This window comes from Tinamus guttatus, unplaced genomic scaffold (genome assembly GCF_059628265.1).
Source record: "Tinamus guttatus ecotype Peru unplaced genomic scaffold, ASM5962826v1 Tinamus_guttatus_pri_ptg000075l, whole genome shotgun sequence".
In the NCBI taxonomy this organism is placed as follows: domain Eukaryota; kingdom Metazoa; phylum Chordata; class Aves; order Tinamiformes; family Tinamidae; genus Tinamus; species Tinamus guttatus.
Window position 1 is genome coordinate 740321 of NW_028288609.1, and position 23734 is coordinate 764054.

The window sequence follows — 23734 nt, forward strand, 5'->3', positions numbered from 1 at the left end:
GAGGAATGAAATGGTTGGAAGGGGTATGGGACCTCCACGGGCGTCTCACTGCCTGCAGCTGCCAGGGACACAGAGATGGGCCAAGGCATGTGGCCATGACTAACGCCCATGGTATCAAAACCCAGGTCTGTAAAGCAAAGTCTAGATTTGGCACAAGACTCTCCATTCATTGCTGGTCAACCCAGGAGGCTGGAGACATCCCCAGCACACGCTCACTGGCAGGGTGAGTAGAATTCCAGCATGAGGATGAGCAGGATCGGGCACCACGCACTGATATTTCAAGAAATTGATCCCACAAGCCCTGCCCAGCATTGGCCCCATAGGAGCAGTCAGTCAATCTGTTCCAGGCCAGGAGCTTGGACAAGCCCCATTTGGGACCATTGTGCCCAGGGTGAAGGCTGTGGTGGCTGCAAGGGAGGCAGCTGTGACACCTTGGGGCTCCTGCAGCTCCTCTTCTGGCTCCAGCAACAGCGTGGGAGATGAAGGAACAGTCTTGGTGGTCTCAGCCCATGGGGAATCCTGGAGCGGCCCCGGGAGTTTCCCATAGCTCTTCCCATCCTCATCCATGCTTTGACCCCGGGCAGTGCGGGAAGGTCCTGGCTCCTGCCCCGTTCTCCACGGCAGGGCTGCGGTCCAAGGAGACGCGGCCCCGCGGCCCGGCTCACACGGCCGTGGACTGCTTGATGCTGTGGAAGCTGATGCGGGTCGGCGAGGTGGGGATGGACATGGCCCGAGCCACGCGGGCCCGGATGGAGTGCTTGTCCTGCCACCGGTGCCACCGCTTCCGCACGGCTGATCGGACCTGCAAACAGGGAGCTGCGTTATAGACTCACACCTATTACGTTATATTAGAGGTCAGATTGTCAGTGACTTGGCTCCTTCCTCCATCAAAACCCCTGGGACTACAGAAAGAGCAGGCTGAACTATGGAGGACAGGACTCCCCACCAGCTCAGGGCATCATTCCTTGGGGACCCAGACCTTCCTCTTCTCTAGTCCCTCTTTTCAGGATCCAGAAACAAAAGCAAGTTTAAGTATTTCTCAGATTCACCAGTAACCCTTATCTTTATCCTTTCAGCTGGAAATGCCACTAAAACGCAGCCCAGCTTGGGCCTACAACCTGGAGAAGGTTGCAGGAGTCTGTCAGGTCCCAAGTCACCTAGCTTTGGCATGATGTCTGCAAAACCCAAAACTCAAAAAAGCTGAACTCCATTCAGTTTGTGGGAAAGAAGTGGCAAAAAAAAATCTCTATTTTCCTGAGTTTTGAAGGCTGAGTCTTCTTGTTAAACCAAACAAGCCATAACAAACCCCAATGAAATAGTATTTAAAAGACAGACAGCTTTCTAATCAGTGAAGCCATGGAAGCAGTCAGCTGTGTTTGTTTTGGAAGGGCTTTTTCATAGGCAATGCTCACAAGCAGCAAATGAAACTACAGGAAGCTGCAAAAACCTCCTAAATTTCCTATGAGAAACAAGAGCCCATTTTCTGACAGCTCCTACCAGCAGCAGTGCTCCTGGGGGAGGATTCCCCATGGACAAGGCTGCAGACAGAGATAAAGCTTTGTCATTGGAAATACCTTCAGCTGGGGAACAAGGCTGGAGAGACTCTGCCTTGGCCCGGATAGTAGTCCCTGATGCTGAACTTGGGTCTGATTCCCCTTTCTCTACCAGGGCACTCTGGATGCCTTGTAAGCATCCCCTGAGCACATGCACCAGAAGCACTGCAGAGGCAAGAACCCTTCAAACCACATCCCACCAAGCTTGTGTCTGCATGCAAGAAACTATGCAGATATGTCCCAAGAAGCTCCTGCGCATCCCTAGCCCCATGCTCACCTCGCTGTTCAGAAAACAGTAGAAGACAGAGACGAAGAAGCCCTAGAAGAGAGAAGAGAGGCAGAGTAACCATCAGTGCATAGGGTTTTGCATCAGCACAGCCACCTTGGAGCAACCCTGGACCTGGGGAGGTCGCTCCTGCTCTTGGGAGGGATGAGGAGGCCCAAGCGGAGCAAGGAAGCATCAGGGTTCTGGCTGACATGACATCCCTTAGGGGAACAGGATGGCAACATTACTACTAGTGCTGGGGACCATACCTGGAAGGACTCCAGAAAGGAGTTGAAGTAGATGAAGACGATCCTGGAGATCTCATCCTCACCCGGGTTGACGAAGAACAGCATGTAGGTGATTCCCAGTAAAGGCAACAGCACCAGGGTGGCCTTGACAGCTTTTCTGGGGAGGAAAAATAGCTGAGCTGCAGCCCCCTTTGCATTTTGGATGTCATGCTTTGGTTTCTCCATTGAGGAAGGGAGGTGATAGAGGAGACCTGACCTTGGGCTCTTGGGAAGTAACTGCCTGACTGTTACTGGACTTGATTAAAAACAATTAAGGAGGAGAAAATAATTCATAGCCCTCAGTATGGGTTTATGAAAAACTGATCCTGTCTAAGTAATTCAATCTCTCTTTTTGATGAGATGACATGTTCAGTTTGTAAGAGTAATAGAGCTGAGGTAAGAGACTCCTGAAAGAATCGAGGCTTGATGTCTCATTTATTTTGATTAGAGAAGAACAATGCAAAGTCAACACTTTTTCCCCCTAAAACTCTCACTAACGCACAGATCCAAACACCGTTTAACACAGGGAAAAATCCTCTCCCAATGGGGTGAGGTGGAATCCTACAGGCAGTCACGGAACCTGCGCTGCTCTGTCACTGTGTCACTGACTTGGAGGAAAGCCGTATTTTCACCGAAACCAACTGGCAGATGGCACAGAGGCCTGAGGAGCTGGAAATAATTGAGCTTGAGCAGCTCGGAGGCTTGGGCAGCATCCAGGGCTTGTGACACTGCCCAGACTCCGGGATCAGCAAGTGCCTCCGAACACAGGCTGTTTGGAGCAGCCTCGGAGAGGTGGCTGAAATGAAGCATCCAGGCCCAGGAGGAACTGGTCAGGTTCAGAGGGGAGATGGAAAGAGCAAGAGAATGAACCATCCAAAGGTGACAAGGGCTCCCCACACCTACTGCTAAAATGGAGCAGCTTTGGCAGAAATTCTCCTAGTCCAGAAGCCTTCATTCTGATGAGCTGTTTCCTGCCTGTGGCATGGGACATGACATCCCAGGGGACTTGGGGCTATCAAACAGGGCTATAGCAAGAGCCAAGAATTTGAGATGAAAAATAAGGGACAAGGACTTGCTCATGGTGAAAAGCATCCCCACCCAAACTCTGGAAAAGGCTGGTAAATCCAAAGTCTTTCAAAATTGCTTATGGGGGCCAACCAGCCTGGCTTATTTTAATAATCTCTGATCTTCAGCTGAACGATTCAACCCAGCTCAACACCCCGCAATGAGATGAGCTGGCATTTCTCAACAGTTTTTATGGTTTTAACTGAGAAAAAAAACATCAAAAAGAACAAACATTCTCCATCCCCAAACCTGCCTCATGCTACCTGACATGCAGTTCACTGATTCCTGTTTGCAAAGAGAAGCTCTGCAAAACCCCAAAACAGCTTCTTGCTGCAGGCACTTCAAAGATGCTCTGGCCATGCAGCTCCTGAGCTGTCTGCAAAATATTCTGAGAGGAAAGGGTTAAATCTTGCTGTCATTTGACTGATACCACTGCCTTTTCCTTGTGGGTTCACAGGCAGATGCTCGAGGTGGCATTGATTACTCCTCCTTCCTTGTTCTTTGCTTTGCTGCCAAGCAGAGATTTAATTCTCACCTCCGTGCCAGGATTTGCAGGTCTGACTGGTGAACTGATCAGGTCCCACCAGGAGACACTTTCTCAAAGACTTAAGCTCCCAGTTGCTTCCACTAAAGGTGGCTCCAGCTGCTCATGTTCCCTGGTGTAAAGCTCTCTGGCCACGATTTCCAAACACCCCCAGTTGCAACGGTCAGATGTTTCCAAGAGGTATCTGAGATGCTTTCAGCTGTCTCCCTTTGTGCCCAAAATCTGCTAGTCACCATCTCCTGGCTTTGTTCTTACCTGTATTGGATCGTCTCTGATGTGGTCGAGGCTCGGAGCTTCGTCATAAGGATTCGAACAATGTTGAACAGAAAGATGAAGTTGATCTGGAAGGAAGGGGGGACCCATTAGCATTTGCTGCCTGGATGCTGCCCCTTCCCTGGCCTGCCCCGAGCACCTGCAATGTTAGTGATCCCCAAAGAGCAGCAGGCTCCTCCAGAGCCATCACCTTTCAGCAGAAATATCATGTTTCACCAGAGCCATCACCCTCCAGGTCTCTGCTGCAATTTCAGCTTAGTTTAAATCTGTACAGCCCTTTCCTGCTTCGTCTTGAGCAGCAAAGACAACGAGCTGTGCAGCACGACTAAACCTTCCCTTGAACCTGAGCTGAGGCTGGACAGGCAAGAAGCAGTTAAATTGGCTGAATCACTCTACTTCTTGCAGAGATACCTATTGCTTTCGGACACTGAATTTATTGCCCTTTCTTAAAAAAAATATCGCTGGAGCAATAAAACTTTGGACTTCATCTGAGGGAGCAGGGACAGCAGAGCAGACAAGAAGGGTGAGATAGCAAGAGGCAGAGGAAGGGCTGAGGGGAGAAGGGTGGGCTGGAAAAGAAGGAATAAGAGGCCAAAGGGATATGGGGAGAGTCCAAATTCCCTCAAGCTTGGCTGAGTGAGGCTGGGCATGCAAGGGGACAGTGCTGCTCTGATGCAGCAGCAGAACCTGCTGCAGCAGGGTGATGCTAAGGGAAAGGGCAAAACCCTGCTCAGCTGCAGCCATACCCATGAGTGATAGAAAAGACCCCATTTTAGCCAGCAAGCTGTCTTTGCTCTTACCAGAAGCACCAGGATCATGGGACCTTGGTATATGTAGTCAGTATAAACTCCTGCTCGCTTCCCAAACCAGCACCTGGAAGGCAAGGACAAGCAGTGCTGGACAGCAATAGTTCCCCAGCTCCTACACTGTCCTCAGCAAATCCTGCGGGAACTCATGCAAGTATCCATGTCTTAAGAGCACTGCACTTGAAATTTTGTTAAGCCTGAGCTGCTGTGGTGTGCCTAGCACAGACCTTTTTGAGTCACTGAAGTCACAGGGAAAAACTAACACTGAAAAACAAGACGAGCTGCCATTCATCTGAGCAGGCTCCTTTTAAACTTCACAATACACATGATGAACTCATCAGGTTCCTGCTAAGTCCTCCATTAGCAAGTCTCTGTGAAAATGGCTCAGGTGGTGGTAGTTTATATCTCTGCTGGTAGATTAAATCCCTGCTCCATTTAGCAAACACTTTGTAGGAGCTCTAGCTTAATCTAGCTTTTTCCCCCTGAAAATCTCATTTGTCCTTTGAGGAGGAAAAATGCAGAAGCCAGCAGCTGCAACGAGGGCTCAAGCTGCAGAGAGCCTAACAGTAGAATAAAAGACCAGGTGAATAGATGTCAACTTCTCTCCATCCCTTCTCTGCATCCTGACTTATGCCAGCCCTTACTTCCAGGTGGGAACCAGGCCTGCTGCCGTGTATACAGCAAAAAGAGATAGGAAAGAAAGGGGGAAGAACAGAATTGGGGCTTACTTCTCATTGTCATAGTACAGCTTCCCGATGGCCCAGGCGACAATGATGGGAAAGGGGATACCTGTAAATGAACACAGAGGTGAGACCATGGGATGCAACCTGATGACCAAGTTGTGCCATAACAGCGATTTTCCAGCACAGGGCTCAGAGAGAGTTACAGGCTGAACCAACATGGCCTGTCGAGTCCCATACGGGGACAGCCCTTTGCAGCTATGCCCGTGTGAGCAGAGGGTGAGGATGGGCATCCCCATCACTAAAGGCTCGTGGCCCTGCACAAGGAGGGGAGATGCAGTGCTTACACCAGCCGATGCAGATGAACATCCATTTGCGGAGCTTGTCTGTGGAGTAGGTGAGCACGATGGCCGTGTGCAGGTAGCAGCCCTCGCCAAACATCCAGAAGAAGTTGGTGACATGGAAATAATTGTAGGCAGCTGTGACCAAGCGACACCAGGCCTGCAAAGGAGACAGGTGGGTTAGGAGATGTGGAGGGTGGAGAGCAGAGCTGCTCAAGGAGAGAAGGAACGGGTGGCCCTTCTCTGAGCACCACTGCTCCCAGCTGGGCCGCATCAAGAAAAGCCCAGTATCTTCAAGGGTGTCCATTGCTGGACAGAGGTAAAAGCCCACACTGCCTCTGTGTTACAGTGGGGAAACTGAGGCAGCTGGTCAGCCAATAGAGCAGTTGAACCAGATTTCCAAGCTGCTCCTGTGGCCTCATCTATAGGATCCTTGAGATCCTCCCATAGCCAAGCTGACTGTCCCCACGGTTGACTCAGCAGCCCAGCAGAGCTGCACTTACCACGTTGCTCTCGTGCACCTCTGGGTTCATCGTGAGCTGCACCACAAACCATGTGGCATTGCGTAGGATGAAGGCTGTGATGAGGTTCCAGTGAATGATGTTCCTCAGGCACCGGATGCTCCTGGGGAAGGACAAGCGACCATCAGGGCATGGAGAGCATGTAGAAACCGGCCACATCATACCCCTGGAGCAGGTGAGCATGACCCATGCCAGGAGGAAAAACAGGACCATGCGATCTGTCTCCATAATCCCAAAACAGTAGGAGAAACATACCCCAGGAGCTAGGCAAAATCCTCCCAGAGCAAAGGGCATCTGGAAAGTGGCACTCACAGGAGGAGATGGCAAAACACAGGGGCTCCAGGCCCATCCTTAGCCCAAGTACCTTGGGGTGATCTCTCCAGATGTGTCCCCCTCACTTAGGAGGTTTGGCCGCAGCAGGCCAGGTCACTCACCGTAGGCGCATGAAGAGGATGAAGGCCACGAGCAGGGCCCCCAGCGAGACACAGTGCCCCAGGTAGTTGATGATGACAGCGATGTGGTAGTGCAGCTTGCTCTTCTTCTGCAGGGGCAAGGGACAGGGTCAGCACCGGCTGTGGCTACCACCCTGCACACCCCATCACAACGTCAGCTCTGAAATGTGGTGAGATTTTTTGCAGTTCCACTCAAAAAACACTTGGAGACCCTGCCCGACCAATGTGGGAAAAACAGGAGATGAAAGAACGGGAAGGAGAGCTGGAGTTGAAAGGGACTTGTGTCCTACATAGGCTCAGGCAGCAAGCTAGTAGTGACAGACCCATGGAGACAGTCCCTGTAGCAGCCCTGCTCCCTGCAGGGACATCTCCGGCCCATGTCTGGGGATATCCTGCTTTTAATTCAGCCAAGCTGCCTGGAAATGTGACATCCGATGTCTCAGTTCATTCCTCTTTGCCCTGGGGGCAGCTCAGAGACTTGGGTGTATTTGGGCAGGGGGAGCAGGGGACCACAGGAAGGCGTGTGTAATGATTAAATTAATTGATTGGTCCTGCTGTTAGGCACTCATCCAACCTGTGAATTAGCAATTAACTGAGTGAGAAAACCACTCCTGGCAAGAGATATCAGCATCTTAAATACTAGAGGTGGCTATTAGCTGCAAATGAACAGCCCATATCTCTGCTCTGAGGGTGGCCCTTCTTTGGATTGTACAAACCTTGGTCCCCATTCTTTTTTAAAATCCCTTTCAGCATTTTTCTTCCTCCCCAGAAACATCTTTATTTCATTGCCATCTGCCAGTAGGCAAGGGCAGGATTTGCACTGAGGACTTGTGTTGGGAGGGACAGATGAAGCAGAGGATGGGGCTAGAGGGCTTGTTATCCACACCCAGGGCTCAGGGGACTTCACACTACAAAATCCTCCTGGCTTTTTAAGAGGGAAGGAAAACCATTCTTTCCTCTCCAAGGAGTGAAAATGCAGACCAGTGAGGAAGGTGCTATGTGCTGCGTGTGACCCTAAAGAATTGGACAGCCCCCTTGAGCATTCCAAGCTGTTCCCTACCCTGTACCCGCCTGCCTGGCCAAGCCAAGCTCCTACCTCTTCGCTGAGGATCTCCTGGCACTGGGAGTAGTTGACACGTGCGGCCCAGCTCCCGTTGGCCAAGCACTCCCTGTAGCCATTGTCTGCAAGAGAGGATGGGCACAGAGAGGTTAATGCATGCACTGGACGCAAACCTCCAGGAAAACCAAAAATGTGACCTTATGATCATTAGGAATCATGGCGTGTGATGTCAAGCCTGTGGAGTCTTTTTCCTCAGAGCAGGACTTGGTTGCTATTGCAGGACCTCAGCACTGTGTGGCAGGGCGTCATCCCTGCTCTGCAAAGCTCTTGTTTTATAAGCAAACAAGAAAGCAGGAGCCTTTTCAAGAACACTGAAGGGTCTGGGGAAGTGCTTTCAAGCCAAAAAGAGGATCTGTGCCTTGGCATGCCTCTCCGCATCTTCCAAAATGCTCATGGTCCCCCAAATTTCCCTTGGAACATCTGGTAACCTCCTTTCTAGACCTGGGTTGAACTGCTTTCTGAAAAGCATTTGTTTCTCATGCAATCTGGAAATCCAAGTCTGGTCTCCGAGCAGCCACAGATTCAGGCCGAGTCACGAGACCAATTGCTGGCTTGACATGTCAAGGGTTCCCCACTTGACTATAAGGGATTTCCCTGAATAAATAATCAGATTGAAGAGAGTTAAGGACCGGGTCTGCTTCCGAAGAGCAGGAAATTATCCCAGGTTTTTGCTAAAGCAAATGACTGCAGCTCTGCACAGGGACCCAGAGGGGGTTCAAGCAGGCTGGAGCCAGAGACCTGCCCGTGTCCCAGAGCTCTGCCCCTCAGCAGCCCCGGTGCCTCTGGACACCGACATGCCAAGGGAGAGGCACGAAAGGGCCCTGATCGCATTTTCTCTTCCTCGGAACGCTTTGCTCGAGTGATCACCTGCCATCCAGCGACCGCTGCTTCAATGACAGCGTGAAGTTTGCACTTTTCTCCCTGCATTAGTAGCTTTCTCAGCCTCCGGCAAGCTCCGTCTCTTTGGGACCACGAGACATAAGGCTAATTGGGAAGATGCGGCTGTGACAGGCCCAAAGCAGCCTCCAATTAGCATTAGTACAGGGGCAACGCCAGCACGGGGGTGACTTCAGGGCTCTGCTATTAACAGAAGAGACCGGGAGCCTCATCAAGGTGACGGGACAGAGATGGGAGCGGCTCTTAGGCAGACCCGATATGGATTAATTCAAAGAGACTCTTACAACGGCATGAAAGCACCATAAAGCAAAAGCTGTCTGTGGATGATGTGCCATTGGGGCAAAAACCTGGAGGATAAAAACCTTGATGTTTTCTGCAGGAAGCAAGATGCTTCTTTCATAAGAATTATCACTGCTCATGTACCCCTAGCCCCCAGTGTACGGTTCTCTTTCCAAACTCTCCCCATCCCTTGCCCACCCACGTCTCCATGCCTGCTGGTGGTGCCCATCTCACTTGTGGTGTTGTACCGCACACCGTAGAAGTACTCCGGGCAGGGCCGAGCCACCAGTTGTCCTACGGCGCTCCGGGGCCAGCACGTGCCAATCAGGTCTACCGAGGCGTTACACTGGGGACCTGGGGAAGCAAAAAGGCAGAGGGTTAGCAGAGAGATCTGAGTCCACCTCTGGAATGCTGAAGGACCCCGGTTCATCCTGGGAGAGATGAGGCTGGAGTCCCTGCTACACCAAGGGTTCAGTGGCCGCTCTTCTCCCACTGGACCTTCAAGATTGATGCCAAACCGGCTCCGTGCCAAGACTCTCCAAGGGCATTTGAGCCAGCCTGTCCGTCCATATTACACCAGTCCCTTCTAAGTACCTGATAAGCTTGATCTGGTGCAAACTTGGCTTTCTAACTTGGTTTCCTGAGTTACCAATGGTCCTGGCTTTAGTCTTCTTGCCTTGCTATTCCTTGACCATGACTTTGGCATATAATGGCATATATTGGCCACCAATAAGCCAGGTTGTCCTAGCCTTTCCCAGGGGTAATGCCAGCCTGGTGCTCGCGGGATTCTTCTTGAAGACTCCTTTCCTTGTGATCCTTTATACCTCCCTGTTGCAAGGTTTCTTTCCCAACTCCTGGTGCTGATCTCGTCCAGCCTTTGCCAGGAAGAAAGCTCTGTCTACTGTTGCAAGTCAAGAAAGTGCTTTTCCAGCTATGCAAGTGCACTAACGTGGGCATTAGGTAGGCCGGATTGCCATTTTTTCCACATAAATTTTGTATGCATTTAGTACAACAGGCACCATAGCTAAACCTCTTAACTATGTGTCAGAACGATGTAGGAAGCACAACAGATGTGTAATGTCAACATAATGCAGTCATTAAGCAGCTGTGGCCTGAGGATGGATGGGCCCTCAAAGGGTAAGGGTTCACTGTAAACCCCTCCTGGGTACCAGAAATGCCTGGGCTGCCAGGACCAAGATGAACATTTCCAAAGGCAAATCACCTCAATTCACAGCTCTTCTGGGTGTGAGAACACACCATTTCCTCCTGACCCAGCCTTGCTTTTTTGCAGGCCTTCTCAGTGATTACTCATGGATAGAGATTGCTAAAACCCAGTTAAACAAAAGCAAAATATTGCCTTATTGTTATGATTATTTTCATGAGTGGGGGATGTGTCACCATTGCTAAATTGAAAATGAACAAGCTCCTTGGCTTGATCAAAATTCCTGGAGGAACATAATCCTGGAGCAAATTCACAGTGAAAAAGGAGTTTTCTCCAACACCCCTGCAAGAAAAAAGTCGTCATCTAAGGAACCCATATGTGCATGCTGGGGAATCATTCAGAGCATGGTGAGTGCTACCACCTCCCTCCCATAGCTGATAGTGAGAAATTAATTTTAACGATGACCCTTGCTTTTAGCTTTGCTAATGTGTATGTTGCTGTAGCAACCTTCACTTTAAGTATTTTGAGGCTACATTTCTCAGGAAACACCATGTGTTTACACCACTATGCGTATTGTGTGGATGCCTGTGCTTATCTGAATCAATTAGCAATTGTTGAGCTCTTCAGATATTTTGACCCAAAACTGACTCGGAAGCAGAGGGTCAGAAAATAGAGTCTGTGCTTAAAATTTTATGGCATTATGTAGCCAGGTAGAGAAGAGAGAAACAGTAATTACTCCCACTAAGGATAAATTTAAAGTGTGAGTGCTCTCTATTAGCCACCTGGGAATCCACCCAGGCAAGATCTCATAAATACTTGGACTAGGAAACACTTTAAATAACCCATAAAGTACAGACACAGGGAAAATGCTAGTGGTGAAAGCTTCCGCTGTGGTGGTGGGGCTAAGCACAAAGCCCATGTTCCCTGGCTGCCCCATGCCTCAGTTTCCCTACCTGCAATGCTAGGTGCTGTGGCACAGCAGGGACATGGAGCAATTAAAGATCAGCAGAGCTGCAGACTGACAGCAACAGGATGCTCAAGCAGCAGAGAGCAAACAGCAGCAATATCACCAATAGCCAAAACCAAGATAACTTCATGAAGATCGTGTTGGCAAAGGTGGCATCATCCTGTTATAAAGCTATTGAAGGTTGGGTATATCATCTTCATGTTACCCCCAGACACTCAGTTTAATGCAGTGGGGCACTCCAATCAAATCTTCATGGTCCCCCATCAGTCACAGAATTGCTTTTGGTGCTCTCTGCAGCATGCAGGCAAGGGGGGGAAAATAAATCAGCTGTTTAGGGAAGGGGTGAGGTAACAGTAAAGGCAAAGAGGGCCATGAGGGCTGTGACATCCCCTTGCCCAGCATGACTGCCTGCTCCACCTGCTCCCAGCATTTGGAGCACTATTTAGCATGGAAATGTTATGTATCAGTGCTGAACGCGTTTGTGTCTGCTCCTCAGCCTGTGTTTGCAGAGGGATTACCCTCCCAGGTTCTGCATGCACCGGCTCTGGCTCTCTCAGCCTTGCTGGATGTTATAGACACAGTTATGGTCTTTGTGGTGTTACATCCAGAAAGGTTGTTGAGCCTCCTACGTGCACCCCAACTCCCAGATCTGTCTCCCTCCCACACAAAAATAGCACATTTGGGGTGGGAGGGAGCTGGCCCTGCTCTGAGACAGGGAGTGCAGAACAGCGGAAGTCACTCAAATCCCTTCCCACCCAATTTTCTTCTTTCAGTTCAGCTTTGACTGCTTTAAAGCAATATAAACTAATTCCTTTACCCTGGAGAAAGAGGACCTGTCCAGGGAACTACACTGACACAACTATATCACTACAACTCCAGCAATAGACAGCATAGGGATATTTATTGGGCTTTCATAGTTGCACAGCAAACTTCTTTCCTACGGGGCAGGCTTCTCCAGTTGCCTCCATTGCTCAATGGGAGCTCTGCAGCAGGTCTGAACTAAAGCCACACAGATGTACAATGCCAGACCGGGAACAACCTGCCAGGCCTAGCTAATCTGCCAAAAGATTGAGCAAACCTGAAGAGCAAACTTGGCAAACAGCTTCCCAAGCCTTACAAGGGGCAAGGCTTTGCATAGTCATGTCAGCACGCTCCTCTGTCCCCAACAACACCTCAAAGCATGAAGCATCACTCCTGGTTACCATTTCAACTAGGGGCTGGAAAGGCAACCAGAACCTGAATCACAGACTCATTCCCATGCCTGAGAGCAACCAGGTTATTTATCTGAGGTCTCTCAGAAGGGTGAGTAACAGCCCAAACACATTAGTTCATCTCTCTGTCGGTCCTGAGCCCCTACTCGAGCACGTCTATCTCTGTCCATACCTGATGGCCTCCGTGTTGCCTGGCCGCTGGGGCACTTTGAGCTGGTGGTAGCTGTGGCCATCGGCACCCGCAGGGAGTCACTCCTGGAGCATTTGCATTTGGCAATCAGAGCTTCAGCTTCACATCTAACCAAAATAGACCCTCCCAGCCAGTGCCTGGCTAAGCAGCCAAGCTGTAAAGGGTCCTGGTTCTCTCCTGCACACATACTACTGTTCTGGTAGGGCAGAAGGTGCCATTCCACACAGCCTATTGCCCTAGGAAAGGACTTCTGGCTGAGGAAGCTCTTATTTAAGGGCTCTGGTTCACCCAGGAGGGTGGTTCATGAGTGTGCAGGTGCAGTAGATCTGTTTGCAGCTGTGTGTGATCCCCTGATAAGCTCAGGTGCTAAGTGCCTATGGGTGAGCTCAAGGTACTAAGAGAAATAGCACAGAGGACAGTTTTGCATTAACGGGGGGCTGAAATTGGATGCTCAAGATGCCTTGCTGCCCTGTGGGGCTGGACTGGGAATGGCTGTGGTTGTCCCAGAGTACACAGATCCCTTCCCACATCCTATCACCAGTGACACTTTGGATATTTCTATTGATCTCTGTAAGCATCCAGTCCTTAAAAAAATCCCCAGATTCTGTGTTCTTCAATGAAAAATAAATGCATAGGATAATAAAGTCTTCTGTTAGCAAAATGTCTTTGTAATGAATTTTCAATTTGTTGCTCTCCACAGTCACTGTCTCCTTGGATCTCTGTTGCTACATTGGAGAAGGATAAATCAGAGACATCAAACTTATCATTTTGCCATCAGCATTTGATGTATCTGTGCAATGCCATCGCTTAACACTGATCCATGTTTGGCTTATGTGCCCCTAGAATATATAAAAGAGTGGGTTGGTTTTTAGGCATATCCTGCCACGACGTGTCATGTGCTTGGAGTTGTGTTATTAGCAAGGGGAGCAGCCACTGCTGCAGCCTGGGCTTGCTGATGCGCAAGCTTGCTGCCAGAGACAACCCGTCAAAGACCTCCAACTTGGCTAAAGCTGAGTTTTCCAGGGTAGCTGGCACTGGTTTTATAGCACCCAGTCCCAAGTGCCGTCTGAGTGCTGTAGTTGCCATTCACACTGAGATGTGCCAGGAGGCTGTTACAATTTTCTCTACCAGAAAACCTCCACCCATTGCCTTCCTCTCTCTTCCAGCTACAAGAAAAACCTATGAATAGAAGCAAGATCCTATTGATATCCTTGTTTGCCAGATGATGAACCCAAATGGCTTTATCAATACTTAAAGTAATATTATTTTGCCATATAGGCAGGTCCAAGCTCATCAGCCCCACAGCGTGTTCCCATCCTGCAGAATCCCTGCCAGCATTCACTGCTTGTCTCTTTACCCCTTCCCGGTATTTCTGTGTTGGTGGGAGAGATGCCAGCGAGGCTGAAGGGAAGAGAGACGCTGCTGTTGTTAATTTGACCTTTATGAATTTCAATTGCAGTCTCTCCCCAGGGCAGTGAGTGAGTGAATGGAACCGCACACGGGAGCAGCGGCGCGGGGAGCGGAGCCGACGCGGTGGAGAGGCTGGTGGTTGAGCTGTCGTGCTGGGTGAGACCATTCCCGAGGCTGCCCGCGAAGGAGACGCTCGCAGGTAAATCCCAGGCAAAAAGCAGAACAGCCTAAAGCGGTGACGAGTGTCGGCCAGGGCTAGTAGCAATTGGATTCTGATTCCTTTTACTGATCCAAGCAATGGCATGCTCTGGGCTCACTCCACTTAAGTGGCTCCTGCTGGGCTGTTTGTGAAGGCATCATTAATTAGAAAGAGACTTTTGCATCTGCTCAGATTTCCCTTTTCTTCCCCAGGAAAGTGCCACAATGGGAAGCGGCCACGCAGGCGCTGTGGACGCTTTGCCCCAACAGGCAAAATGACCTTGGCCCTCCCTGAAGAGCTTCCTGGCAGGGCGAGGGCAGCAGCAGCTGCTCCCACATCCCCAGAGAATGTAAATCACCAGGAATACAAATTCGCTGTCCGTGGAGATGTGTGAGCCGGGAGCCCCAGGGACATGCACTGTTCCAACCTGGACAAGGGGTGCTGATCTTGCCTATGTTTCTTGTAAATTAAGATTAATTAAGCCTAATTTGGGGGGTTCCTAATGTTTGGCGGTGGCATGGGTTATTTTTCAGGGGAGAAGCCCTTCTGGGACGCTGGCTGGAGGAGCAGTGGGCCTCGTGTCATCAGCACGTGCCGTTTCCTTATGGTTGTGCAGTCGTTAACGAATTAAGTCTCGCAGCCTCGTTGCAGTTCTCATTAATGTCATTCTAACAACTCTCCCTCTTAAATAGCCTCAAAACCAACTTTCCAGTTTTGCAAATGTCCCTCCTTACAAATCACTGCCTGAATCATGCAAGGCTTAAAGAGATGTGGGCTGACGCTGAACCATCCTAATCAAGTGACACATGTAAGACAATTAGCTTCAACTTTGGACCTCTTGCTCTAGCCTCCCTAGAGCCAAGGCTGCTCATAGATGCTCCAGCCGCACTCCAAATCCATCGGGTTACTCCAGACTGATGGGTCAGATGCAGGGATGCTCCAGAGATGTTGCAAATCTGAACCCTGGTGATTCTGGAATAATAGTAGCCAAGGGGCACCAAGTCCCCTGGAAAATTGGGAGTGACCAGGCCAATGATGGGGCATTCCCATTAGCAGCCTTCCTCTACCCAGGGCTTTCCACCTCCAGCTCGTGATGATGGTGATGGTGCTGAAGCCTCCTGGTGATGCCACGCAGTGGTTGGGCTGATACTGAGGTTTTTTGCAATGTCTTGGCAGCCCTTGTTCCCAGGACTGTGGCTCAGTGGGTCCTGCTGTCTTTGGCCAGGTCTGGAACCTCAGCTCCAAAAACGCTGGTGTCCCCTTGCCAGGCTGAGCACCCATCCCCTCCCAGAGCCCACGGCACCCAAGGCTTTGCCAGCCGGTGCAGCGGTGAATGAGCTGCTGGCAATCCGTATTTTTTTAAAAAGGAGTTTTTGAAGCTGTTGCTAAGGAGAGCTATGTGGCGGGGAGCCATCCATCAACACGTGGCCTCCGAGGCCATTTGTCACCGTGATGGAGCGCGCTGCTCTGATGAGCAGTGACTGGGGCAAGGCGGGCAATTGCTCAGAGCCTGCTCGGGTCTTCATTCAATTGAGGAAAAATAAATTCTTCAGCATCCCTGCATTGGGGAGGACCTTCTTCCCTGTCCCTGTCAGCTCCTCTCCTCTCTCTAAGCCACCTTCCGCCTCCAAACCTGTCGCAGCGGAGGTGACATCTAAACAGCATCTCAAATATAGACCAAAGCTTGTTTTGAGACACAAACATGCCTGGAGCCTGACCTAGCTGGGTGACAACCCGTGCACAAGTGTTGAGCATGAGCTCCCTCAAACCTGCATCACCAAGGGAGCCCCTGCCCATCCTCATGTCCTCCCAGGGTCCTTGTAACTTGTGCTGGGTGGATGAGTGGCCAAAAGTGGCTAGCAGCAGATGCGGTGATGCTGTGGGATGGAGGGTGGCTGTGCCCTGGGATGACGGTGGCCATCCTATGCTGGTGACCTGGTCTCAGGTCTGGGAAAAGCAGGGACCAAGAGACCCATAACCTCTGGCCATTGCTGTGGGCTGAGGGATGGAGGAGGAGGGGGGGATGTAGAGGACAACAGTCTTGGTTGTCCCAAAGACCATCTCGACTCTGGGCATCCTGGGCATGGTGCAGACAGTGTGGGAGCAGGTGGTGGGCAGAGCTCTCCTCACTGTGCGCTGCCTGACAGCCCTCCATTTTTCATTATTTTTAGATTTCCCGAGCTTTGCAGCTTTTTCTGTCTCCCTGGCACATTCCAACATAAGAACCCCAGGAGAAGGAGCCACATATGGATCCAGAGCAGCCCCTTGGCCACCTCCTCCCACCCGCCGCCCGTGCCGGCGCAGCGCGCGGTGCCCGGGGACGTCGGCGCACTCACCCGAGTGGTTGCTCGCCGCGGGCAGGCTCTCGCAGTACTGCTCCTGCACGGAGGCTGCAGCGGGGCCGCCCCAGCAGAGAAGCGCCTGCAACGTGGGACAGAGGAGCAAGGTCAGGAACGCGACACGCGGCATCCCGCACGGCGATGCGCGTCCTGAAGGGCTTGTCGGGAGGGAACGCGGGGCCAAGCTCACAGCCATGGGGTTGAGCTCCTCCAGAGCAGCTCCTGGATGGCCATGCAGCTCCTCGGCATCAAAAGGAATTGACTCGCCAGCTGATTTGCAGCAGCTGCTGCTGAGTTATGGTTTCTGGTAGCAATTGCAATAATTTTCCAATGCTGGCAAGTTCTGCATGGAAGGAGCAACGGAAGCCTCTGCAAGTGGGGGCTGTGGGAGATGGTCAGCATGGGGCTACCATCATTGTGGCTGCAGAGCTGGAGAAAACCACCTGCAAGTCTCTGCTCAACCAGATGCACGGCCGTTGCAGGCACTTGGGGAAACCAAATCCACAGAAAACCATTGTAAGTGTAAGGAGGAAGAGGGACAGTGCTGTTAGACCCCAGGCTTGCAAGGGAGGGCTTCCAGCTTCCTTGGGAAAATTCACTTTGGGCCTGGGAGCAAGAAAAGCTGCAGCCTCCTCTGCTTAGGAGAAAATTCCCATCTCCTGGTGGCTTCAGGCTCCTGTGTTGTGCCTGTAAAATGAGCAGCTTCCTCCTTCCCCATCAGCTGAGTCCCTGGTGCCCCGTTGTCCTTCCTTGGTGCCATTTACCTTCCAAAGCGCTCCAGCTAGGGAGGACTTGGTCCTCCCCGTGCCCTTTAGCAGTATAAACAGTGACTTCTCACCCCAGAGCCTAGCGATCCTTGGAGCCTTGCCAAAGCATTAGCAGGATTTATTCAGCCGCGGAGACAAGCTCAGCACCCACTTGCTCTTTCCAAGCAGCTATTTACTGCCTTGGGAAGCCGGTTTTGACAGAAGCAGCAATGTCAGGCAAACCTATAAATGGAGCCCAGAACAGCTTCCGTGTTGTGGCTGCTCCAGGTAGCACCCAAGGGATGGAGCCACGAGAGAAAGCGATGGGCATCGGTGGCAAAACGTTCCCTCCTGAGAGGGGCCAGAGGGTTTTCCTGCCTGCAATGGCTTTCAAGCGGTGACGGATGCGTTTGCCCTAACGTTTTCCTGCTCCAGCCTCTTCTTGCCTCTGTGGCACAGGGAGAGGTCTCGACACGGAGCAGCCATGACCACCACGGCCACTACAGCTAGAGGAGGAGCTGGTTAGAGCCGGGGGCTCTTTGCAGATGAGCTAAAATCACTGAAGTGGGAGAAAAAACCTCCCTGAAGCATAAAAAAAAAAAAAAAAAAAAAACCCTGATGGCTTCTTTTACCAAGCTCAGTTTTGTCTTGTAGAAACGCAGGGCAGAGCTGCAGCCCAGCAGCAGGGCAGGGCTGGGCCCACTCCATGGCCTAAACGCGCAGAAGGCGGCACAAGCTGCGCCAGAGCGGGATGTCGGGTGGCAAATGCCCTGCACGGAGTCGAAGGTTTATTCCCCTCCTGTCCCACCCCCAGCCATGATGCTATGGGGAAGTAAGCTGAGAAAGCCGCAGGTCAAGAGGATTTTGCACAAGCTGGCAGGGAATCAGCAGCATTTTCTCCTTTGCAGGTTACTTGGGACTCCCCAGGCTTGCAGAGAGAGCAAGGGAAAGGCAGCCACGTCCTTTCACAGCTCTCCCTGATGGAGCCGAGCTGCCACATGGCATCAGCAGGTCCCATCCCTGCCAAGGCTGGAGCGAAGCACGTGCCGATGGGCTGCGGTGGCAACGGGATGCGCTCCCAGCCAGGACAAGCTGCATCCCTTGATGGGATGATGCCACAAACCGCTCGGTTTCTGCTAAAACTTTTCTCCTTTCTGCCTCGTCAAGCATGAGAGAAAGGTGGTGCCGGGGGGCTGAGGTGGTGTCGGTGCCCATCAGCATCTGGAGCTCAGGCCCTGCCCGGCCAGGGCGGCTTGGAGGAGCGTGAGCGCGGAGCGATGCTCGCAGGCGTGCGCGGGCGGCATCCGTCCCGCTGCCCTGCCGCTGACCCAGCAGCGCAGCTCAATTAATAACAATTAGCGAGGAACATTTCCCTGCAGCGCTTTCCCTCTCCAAAGCAATCCGTGTCTATTAATTAACTAATTGCCCTCTGAGGCAGACATCAGCCCTGCTTCCTCCCCAGAGATGGCCTTGCCCCCCAGCCTCGCTATTTCATTGCCTTGAACAAGCTGTCGTGGCAGTGGCAGGGAGGGCTGGCAGCTCTGAGCAATGAGACGGATGGATCGTACACTAATTAATGACCTAATTGGCCTTGGGGTTTCCGCTGCCCGCAGCCATCGCTGCAGAGCAGAGCGATGAGCCGGGCCGAGCAGCGTGATCCGGCTGCTCCGAGCGGAGCTGGGGAGGTCAGCGGCATCCGAGACGCTGCGCTGATTTTGGGGGCATCAGCAGGTGTCCTCCTGGGACAACGATGACACATCGGAGGGCTGAGTGTATCCTGCCACATCCTTCCCTCCTTACCAGCAGCGAGGTCCCTGGGCCTGTGCCTGAGCCCACGCTTGGCCTCGCGCCTGCAGGAAAAGTTGCTGGACTTTGGGTGTTAAACCCTGAGATTTCAGGAGCTCGGTGCAATGTGCAGCAGACAGAGCACCACGGCGAGGGAGGAGGACGTAGCACGGCACAACTGGCCAACATGTTGCAGGGTCCCCTTTGCCTGCTGCAGCAAGCCCCGTCTGCAGCGTGCTGACCACCTCCTCCAGGAGCACCTCCCTGTAGGAGCCCTTACTCCTACAGTGCTGCCCAGACACCTCCCTGTCCCCTGCTCCAAAGGACGATCCCTTTGCTCCTGTCTCCACTGACCTCCCAGCTATCTTCTCCAGCCAGGGAGCTTCTCACTGCCTCCACCTTGGTGGCTCCCATAGCTTTAAATACCCCCTTCTCAGTTCAAGTAATAAATGAAAATACTAAGGAGCATCCAGCCTAGAAAATACCCCTCTACAACCCCGCTGCTGTAGCCTGGACAGCGAAACACATCCTGGTTCCTTGAATTCAAGACTTCTCCAAGACCCTCAGTTAATTAACAAGGTAACTAACAAACACCTTGTCATCCCATGAGCAGCTCAGGAGCATTTTGCATGAAGCCACCAGGACCAAGCACAGGTGGGGATCAGGGCTCAGCACAACAGGGTGACACTGCGGCCCAGGTGACCCAGGAGGGGACAGAGCACACAGCGATAACAAGTCCTTCCATCATTAAAATCTGTGGATTTATGAATTTCTACATATTAGAGGGCCAGCCCTTGTCATTTGTGGAGACAGCGTATTTGCTCCGAGTATTTATTCTGTTTGGAGTCGCTCCCTTTTAAATGATGAGCCGTCTGGATGCAGAACCAAACAAAAGAATATCAATCATGGCCAAATGAACGCCCTGTGAAACCTGATTTGTGGGCAATTAAAGGTTTGTCTGGATTAAGCTCTGGTGTCTTTTGCTTACTGTAAATAATTCTGCCTTTATTTATGTATCAAAAGGGAACCTGGATTTTTGGGGAGAGCTAAAAAAAAGGATGGTGTTTGGATATTGCAAACAAAAGCTGCAAGCAAGGTAAGAAAAGGGATTCTTCGGTTTTTCTAAGGCTGTATTAAACTCTCCTGAAGATCATAAATATGAGGAACTGTTTGCATTCGCCAACATTTACATTTTGGGGCTGGAGACTTGGTTTTCTTTTGTAGCTACCTCCCAAGGTCCCGTTCTTGGCAGCCATCCTCGGCAATCCCCTCTTGCAGCCTCATCCTCATCCATTTAAGTCACCTACAACTTTCCTCCAGTTTGTCTGCAGATAAGGAAACCCAGGCCACACTAAGGCATTGGCTGTTGTATTTTCAGGGCAAAAAGTACCGGATTTGGGGGTGGAAGAGGCACAGTGACCTGCAGAAGACTGTCCAGAAGCCTTTCCCGCTGTGTCTTGTCCTGCTCCTTGTTGAGCGACCCAGTGACCATGCAGGGCACAGCCTGCAGCAAAGGAGGGTCTTTTTTAGCAGCTCAACACGCAGTTGGAGGAGGAAAAGAAAGCACAGATGGGCCTCGAGGCGTGTTATCCTGTCTGCAGGAAGAGCCGTCTCCTCCTAACCGACAGCTTTCAAGCTTGGGCAATGGCTCCTGGGCTAAGTTTGCACAGGGACCCTCTTCTAATGTTTTTTCTTCCTTTCTTTTGAGCCTGCAAACTGCTCTCTAACCGCAGTGGGCAAAGGCAGACTGAGTTTTGGGACCCCTGCAGCCTGGGCTTGGTGATGGGCTCGGGCCCTGCCTGAGCTCCTCGCTCCGGGACAGCTCCAAGGTCAGAGCCGGTTCTGTGCCGGATTCCCAGGAGCAGGGTTGTATTCCAGGACCTGGTCCTATATGTTCATCCTATGGCGTCGCAGCAGCTATTCTGGGAACAGCCTGTGCCTTCGCCATTCACTTCTTCGCTGGAGATGTGAAATCACGGGGGTGATTTCATACACCCAGAATTAACTCAGACTCTTAAGGAAACTCAGTTCTGGCAGAGATCCCCAGATCAGCGTGTCCTGCTGCTGCAGGCTCCGTGTCCCCTGCAGAGCCCTGAGCAGGGACAGGGCTGGTGGACGGGGCTGTTTTGTGTTCATGGTCACGGGAGTGGGTGGGATGGGCTGCATCAAACCCATTTCCATTAAATAACAGGACTTTTCCAAATGGCTTTATCAGCCCCAGGGATGTCATCAGTCCCTGGCAAAACTGCAGGTGAACTTTTCTTTCCATTTATTTTGCTTAAATGACACCTTCCATGGCCATGCTGGGCTTGGAGAGAATCGAGCTGTGCTGCAGGAGGGGCTCGTTACTGAATGCATTCATTTCCCCATCAAAACCAGGAGCACCGGGATGCTTTTCAGCTTGGGCACTGCTTTTCGGGGCTGGCCAATGTGGCTGGGGAAGCTCCACTTCACCAGGAGCTCCACTGGGATCCCGTTTTCCTGCTGCTGGGGACTAACCGTTCCTGGCGGTCACACAGCGGATGCTCAATGCAGACCCTGCACAAGGGTTGTGGCTTTGCCAATACTGTCCCCATGGTTGGTGACCGGCCTGGGGAGGAAAGGTCCTGCTCTCCCTTCACGTTTTCTTACATCAGAGCCAAGGAAAACCTGAACTGGGGAAAATGTCTGCAAAAGAGCTCTCATAAACCAGAATTAGGGTTGTGGAGCTAAAGAAAGCAGCACTAGCTTGACTGCCGTGTAATAGCCCTTTGCATCCCTTATCCAAGAACTTTCCTACTCTGAATGCAGGTCCAAACCCTTCTCCCTGCTCTTGCTGCTGGTGGATGCAGGGCAATGGAACCAGTGCTGGGGTCCAAACTGCACCTGGGCTAGGGCAGGAGGCTACCCCGCTGCTGCTTCTGCCGACCCGGCTCTGCAATTCCAACCGTGCAGGGGAGATGGTACTTTGTGTTTTGTGGGGAGCCAGGAAAAGTCTTTTTTGCACTCTTGCCACAGAGCTTTTTAGCAAAGAGCTATTTTTTTCATGCAAATGCATAGCCAGTTTTGTTAATATAATGCACAGATTTTCACTGAAAACATTTTTTTTTTTCCTTGTCATTCTCTCAGAATTTGGGATTTAAACATTCTTTGGGTTGGGAGCATTTGCTTTCTCGATGAACCCTTGGGGAGGGGGAATGTTTCTGACAAAGCATTTGCATTTTGTGCAGAGCCACAGATTTAGCTGGGGCTACTGGTGACCCGTGCAAAGGGGAAAGTCTCGTGCTCAGTGGGGAGAAAAGGAGCGGTTTCTTCAGCAAAACAACCCAGGTGCTAGAATTAGGCTGTGCATTCGCGCCGTTCCCGTCCATCACACCCCCGGAGCAGCCGCCCCCAGCCCCCTCTCGGCACCAGAAGGGAAACTGGTGGCAGCTGGTGGCACTGGGAGGCGCAGGGCAGAGCCGGGTGCTCGGCAGGGCCGGCAGCCCCGAGCCCGGCTCTCCTGGCCCCGTCCCGCGCCCCCTGCTCCCAGGCTGGAAGCCTCCCCAGGGACCAATCCTGGTTTTTGGGGGCACCAGGAACTTGCCAAGACCCCGCGCCTCAACCAGACAAATCCTCCCGGGGGCTCTGGGTTTTCTCCTTTCACTTTTCCCTTTGTTCAAAGAAACAAAAAAAGTCACTCAAGAGAATGACAGAGGTGAAGGTGCGATGGGGAGGAAGGCAGGAGGGCCCCCGCGGGGAGAGGGCTTGCAGAGCATCTTACCTGCAGGAGGAGGAGGAGGGTAGGACGAACGCCGGGCACCATCCTTAGCTCCCGCTATGCCCAGCTCGCCCAGGCATCTTTGGCAGCGGTCCCCGCTTCTTCTGGGCTCCTTATGGGGTAAAATCCTCCGGGTTTTGTGCAAAGGAGCTTGTCACTGTCACGGAGCCGGCTCGAGCCGCGGCGGGGCTGCGCGGAGGAAGCAGGTGCCTTTTGCCCTCCCTCCCCGACCTGCTCCTGCCTTTTATAATCTCGCTCTGAGGGGCTCGTCTGGGCTTCCCGTCTTCCAGCTCCCCTGCTCAGCTGGGGATGGGTTACAGCTCTCCTCGCCATCCTCCCACTCCCCCGTCTGTCTTTCCCTCCTCCTCCTCTGCTGCTTCCTCCTCCCCTTTTCCTTCCTCCACAGCCCCCGGTGCCTTGCAACTCTCTCCCTTTTGCCATCCCTTCCCTCTGCACATTTCTGGAGCAAAACTTCCTTGTGAAGCCCTTGGCTCCCCCTGCCCGGCTTTGCCATCCCGGGACGTGCACGGGATGCACAGCCCAGCCTGGACCACATCCCCGGCTCTGCTCCCTCTGCAAAGGCGGCCGCTCGGCTGCTGCAGGCGCCTCTGCGCACACTGTGGCACCTGTGCAGATGCAAAGGGCTTTTTCCCTGCAGTTTGCAGGAGGATTTATGCGGTCGCTGAACTTGCTCAAGGCTCTGGCACAGGGGCTGGGGGAAGGGAAGGAGCTGTCCTTGCCCTGAGCATCTCCCCTGCGGAGGGAGAAGGGGCGTTTGGTGCCTTCTTGCTCTGCTGGCTCCAAGCATCCTCCAGGGCTGCAGCAGCCCCGTGTCCCCTGCAGCCTCTTGGCAGAGCTGAGCTGCTCCCAGCCCTGTGCCATCCTGCCTGTCCCTGCGCCTGC

The 23734-nt window shown here is 52.2% G+C and overlaps 2 protein-coding genes across 2 annotated transcripts in view; both read right to left on the reverse strand.

The window, feature by feature from the left end:
* Nucleotides 1-23734, reverse strand: part of ITGB3 (integrin subunit beta 3) — a 113439-nt gene that overhangs the window by 61659 nt on the left and 28046 nt on the right. The gene's annotated exons all lie outside the window — the stretch shown is intronic.
* Nucleotides 660-23163, reverse strand: CRHR1 (corticotropin releasing hormone receptor 1). The gene is made up of 13 exons (XM_088519898.1): nucleotides 22835-23163; nucleotides 16559-16643; nucleotides 9318-9437; nucleotides 7884-7969; nucleotides 6770-6876; nucleotides 6318-6438; nucleotides 5821-5974; nucleotides 5522-5582; nucleotides 4788-4860; nucleotides 3970-4055; nucleotides 2088-2223; nucleotides 1831-1872; nucleotides 660-802 (listed from the first exon to the last, which is right to left on the reverse strand). Exons 1-13 carry the CDS (start codon nucleotides 22874-22876, stop codon nucleotides 662-664), a joined length of 1254 nt encoding a protein of 417 aa, XP_088376024.1. The 5' UTR covers nucleotides 22877-23163; the 3' UTR covers nucleotides 660-661.

Coding starts and splice junctions, on each gene's coding strand:
- CRHR1 (XM_088519898.1), bottom strand. CDS start 22,876: ATGGTGCCCGGCGTTCGTCCTACCCTCCTCCTCCTCCTGCAG. Junction 5,975..6,317: donor AGGTGCACGAGAGCAACGTG/GTAAGTGCAGCT, acceptor TCTCCTTTGCAG/GCCTGGTGTCGCTTGGTCAC. Junction 4,056..4,787: donor CCATGATCCTGGTGCTTCTG/GTAAGAGCAAAG, acceptor CCTTCCTTCCAG/ATCAACTTCATCTTTCTGTT.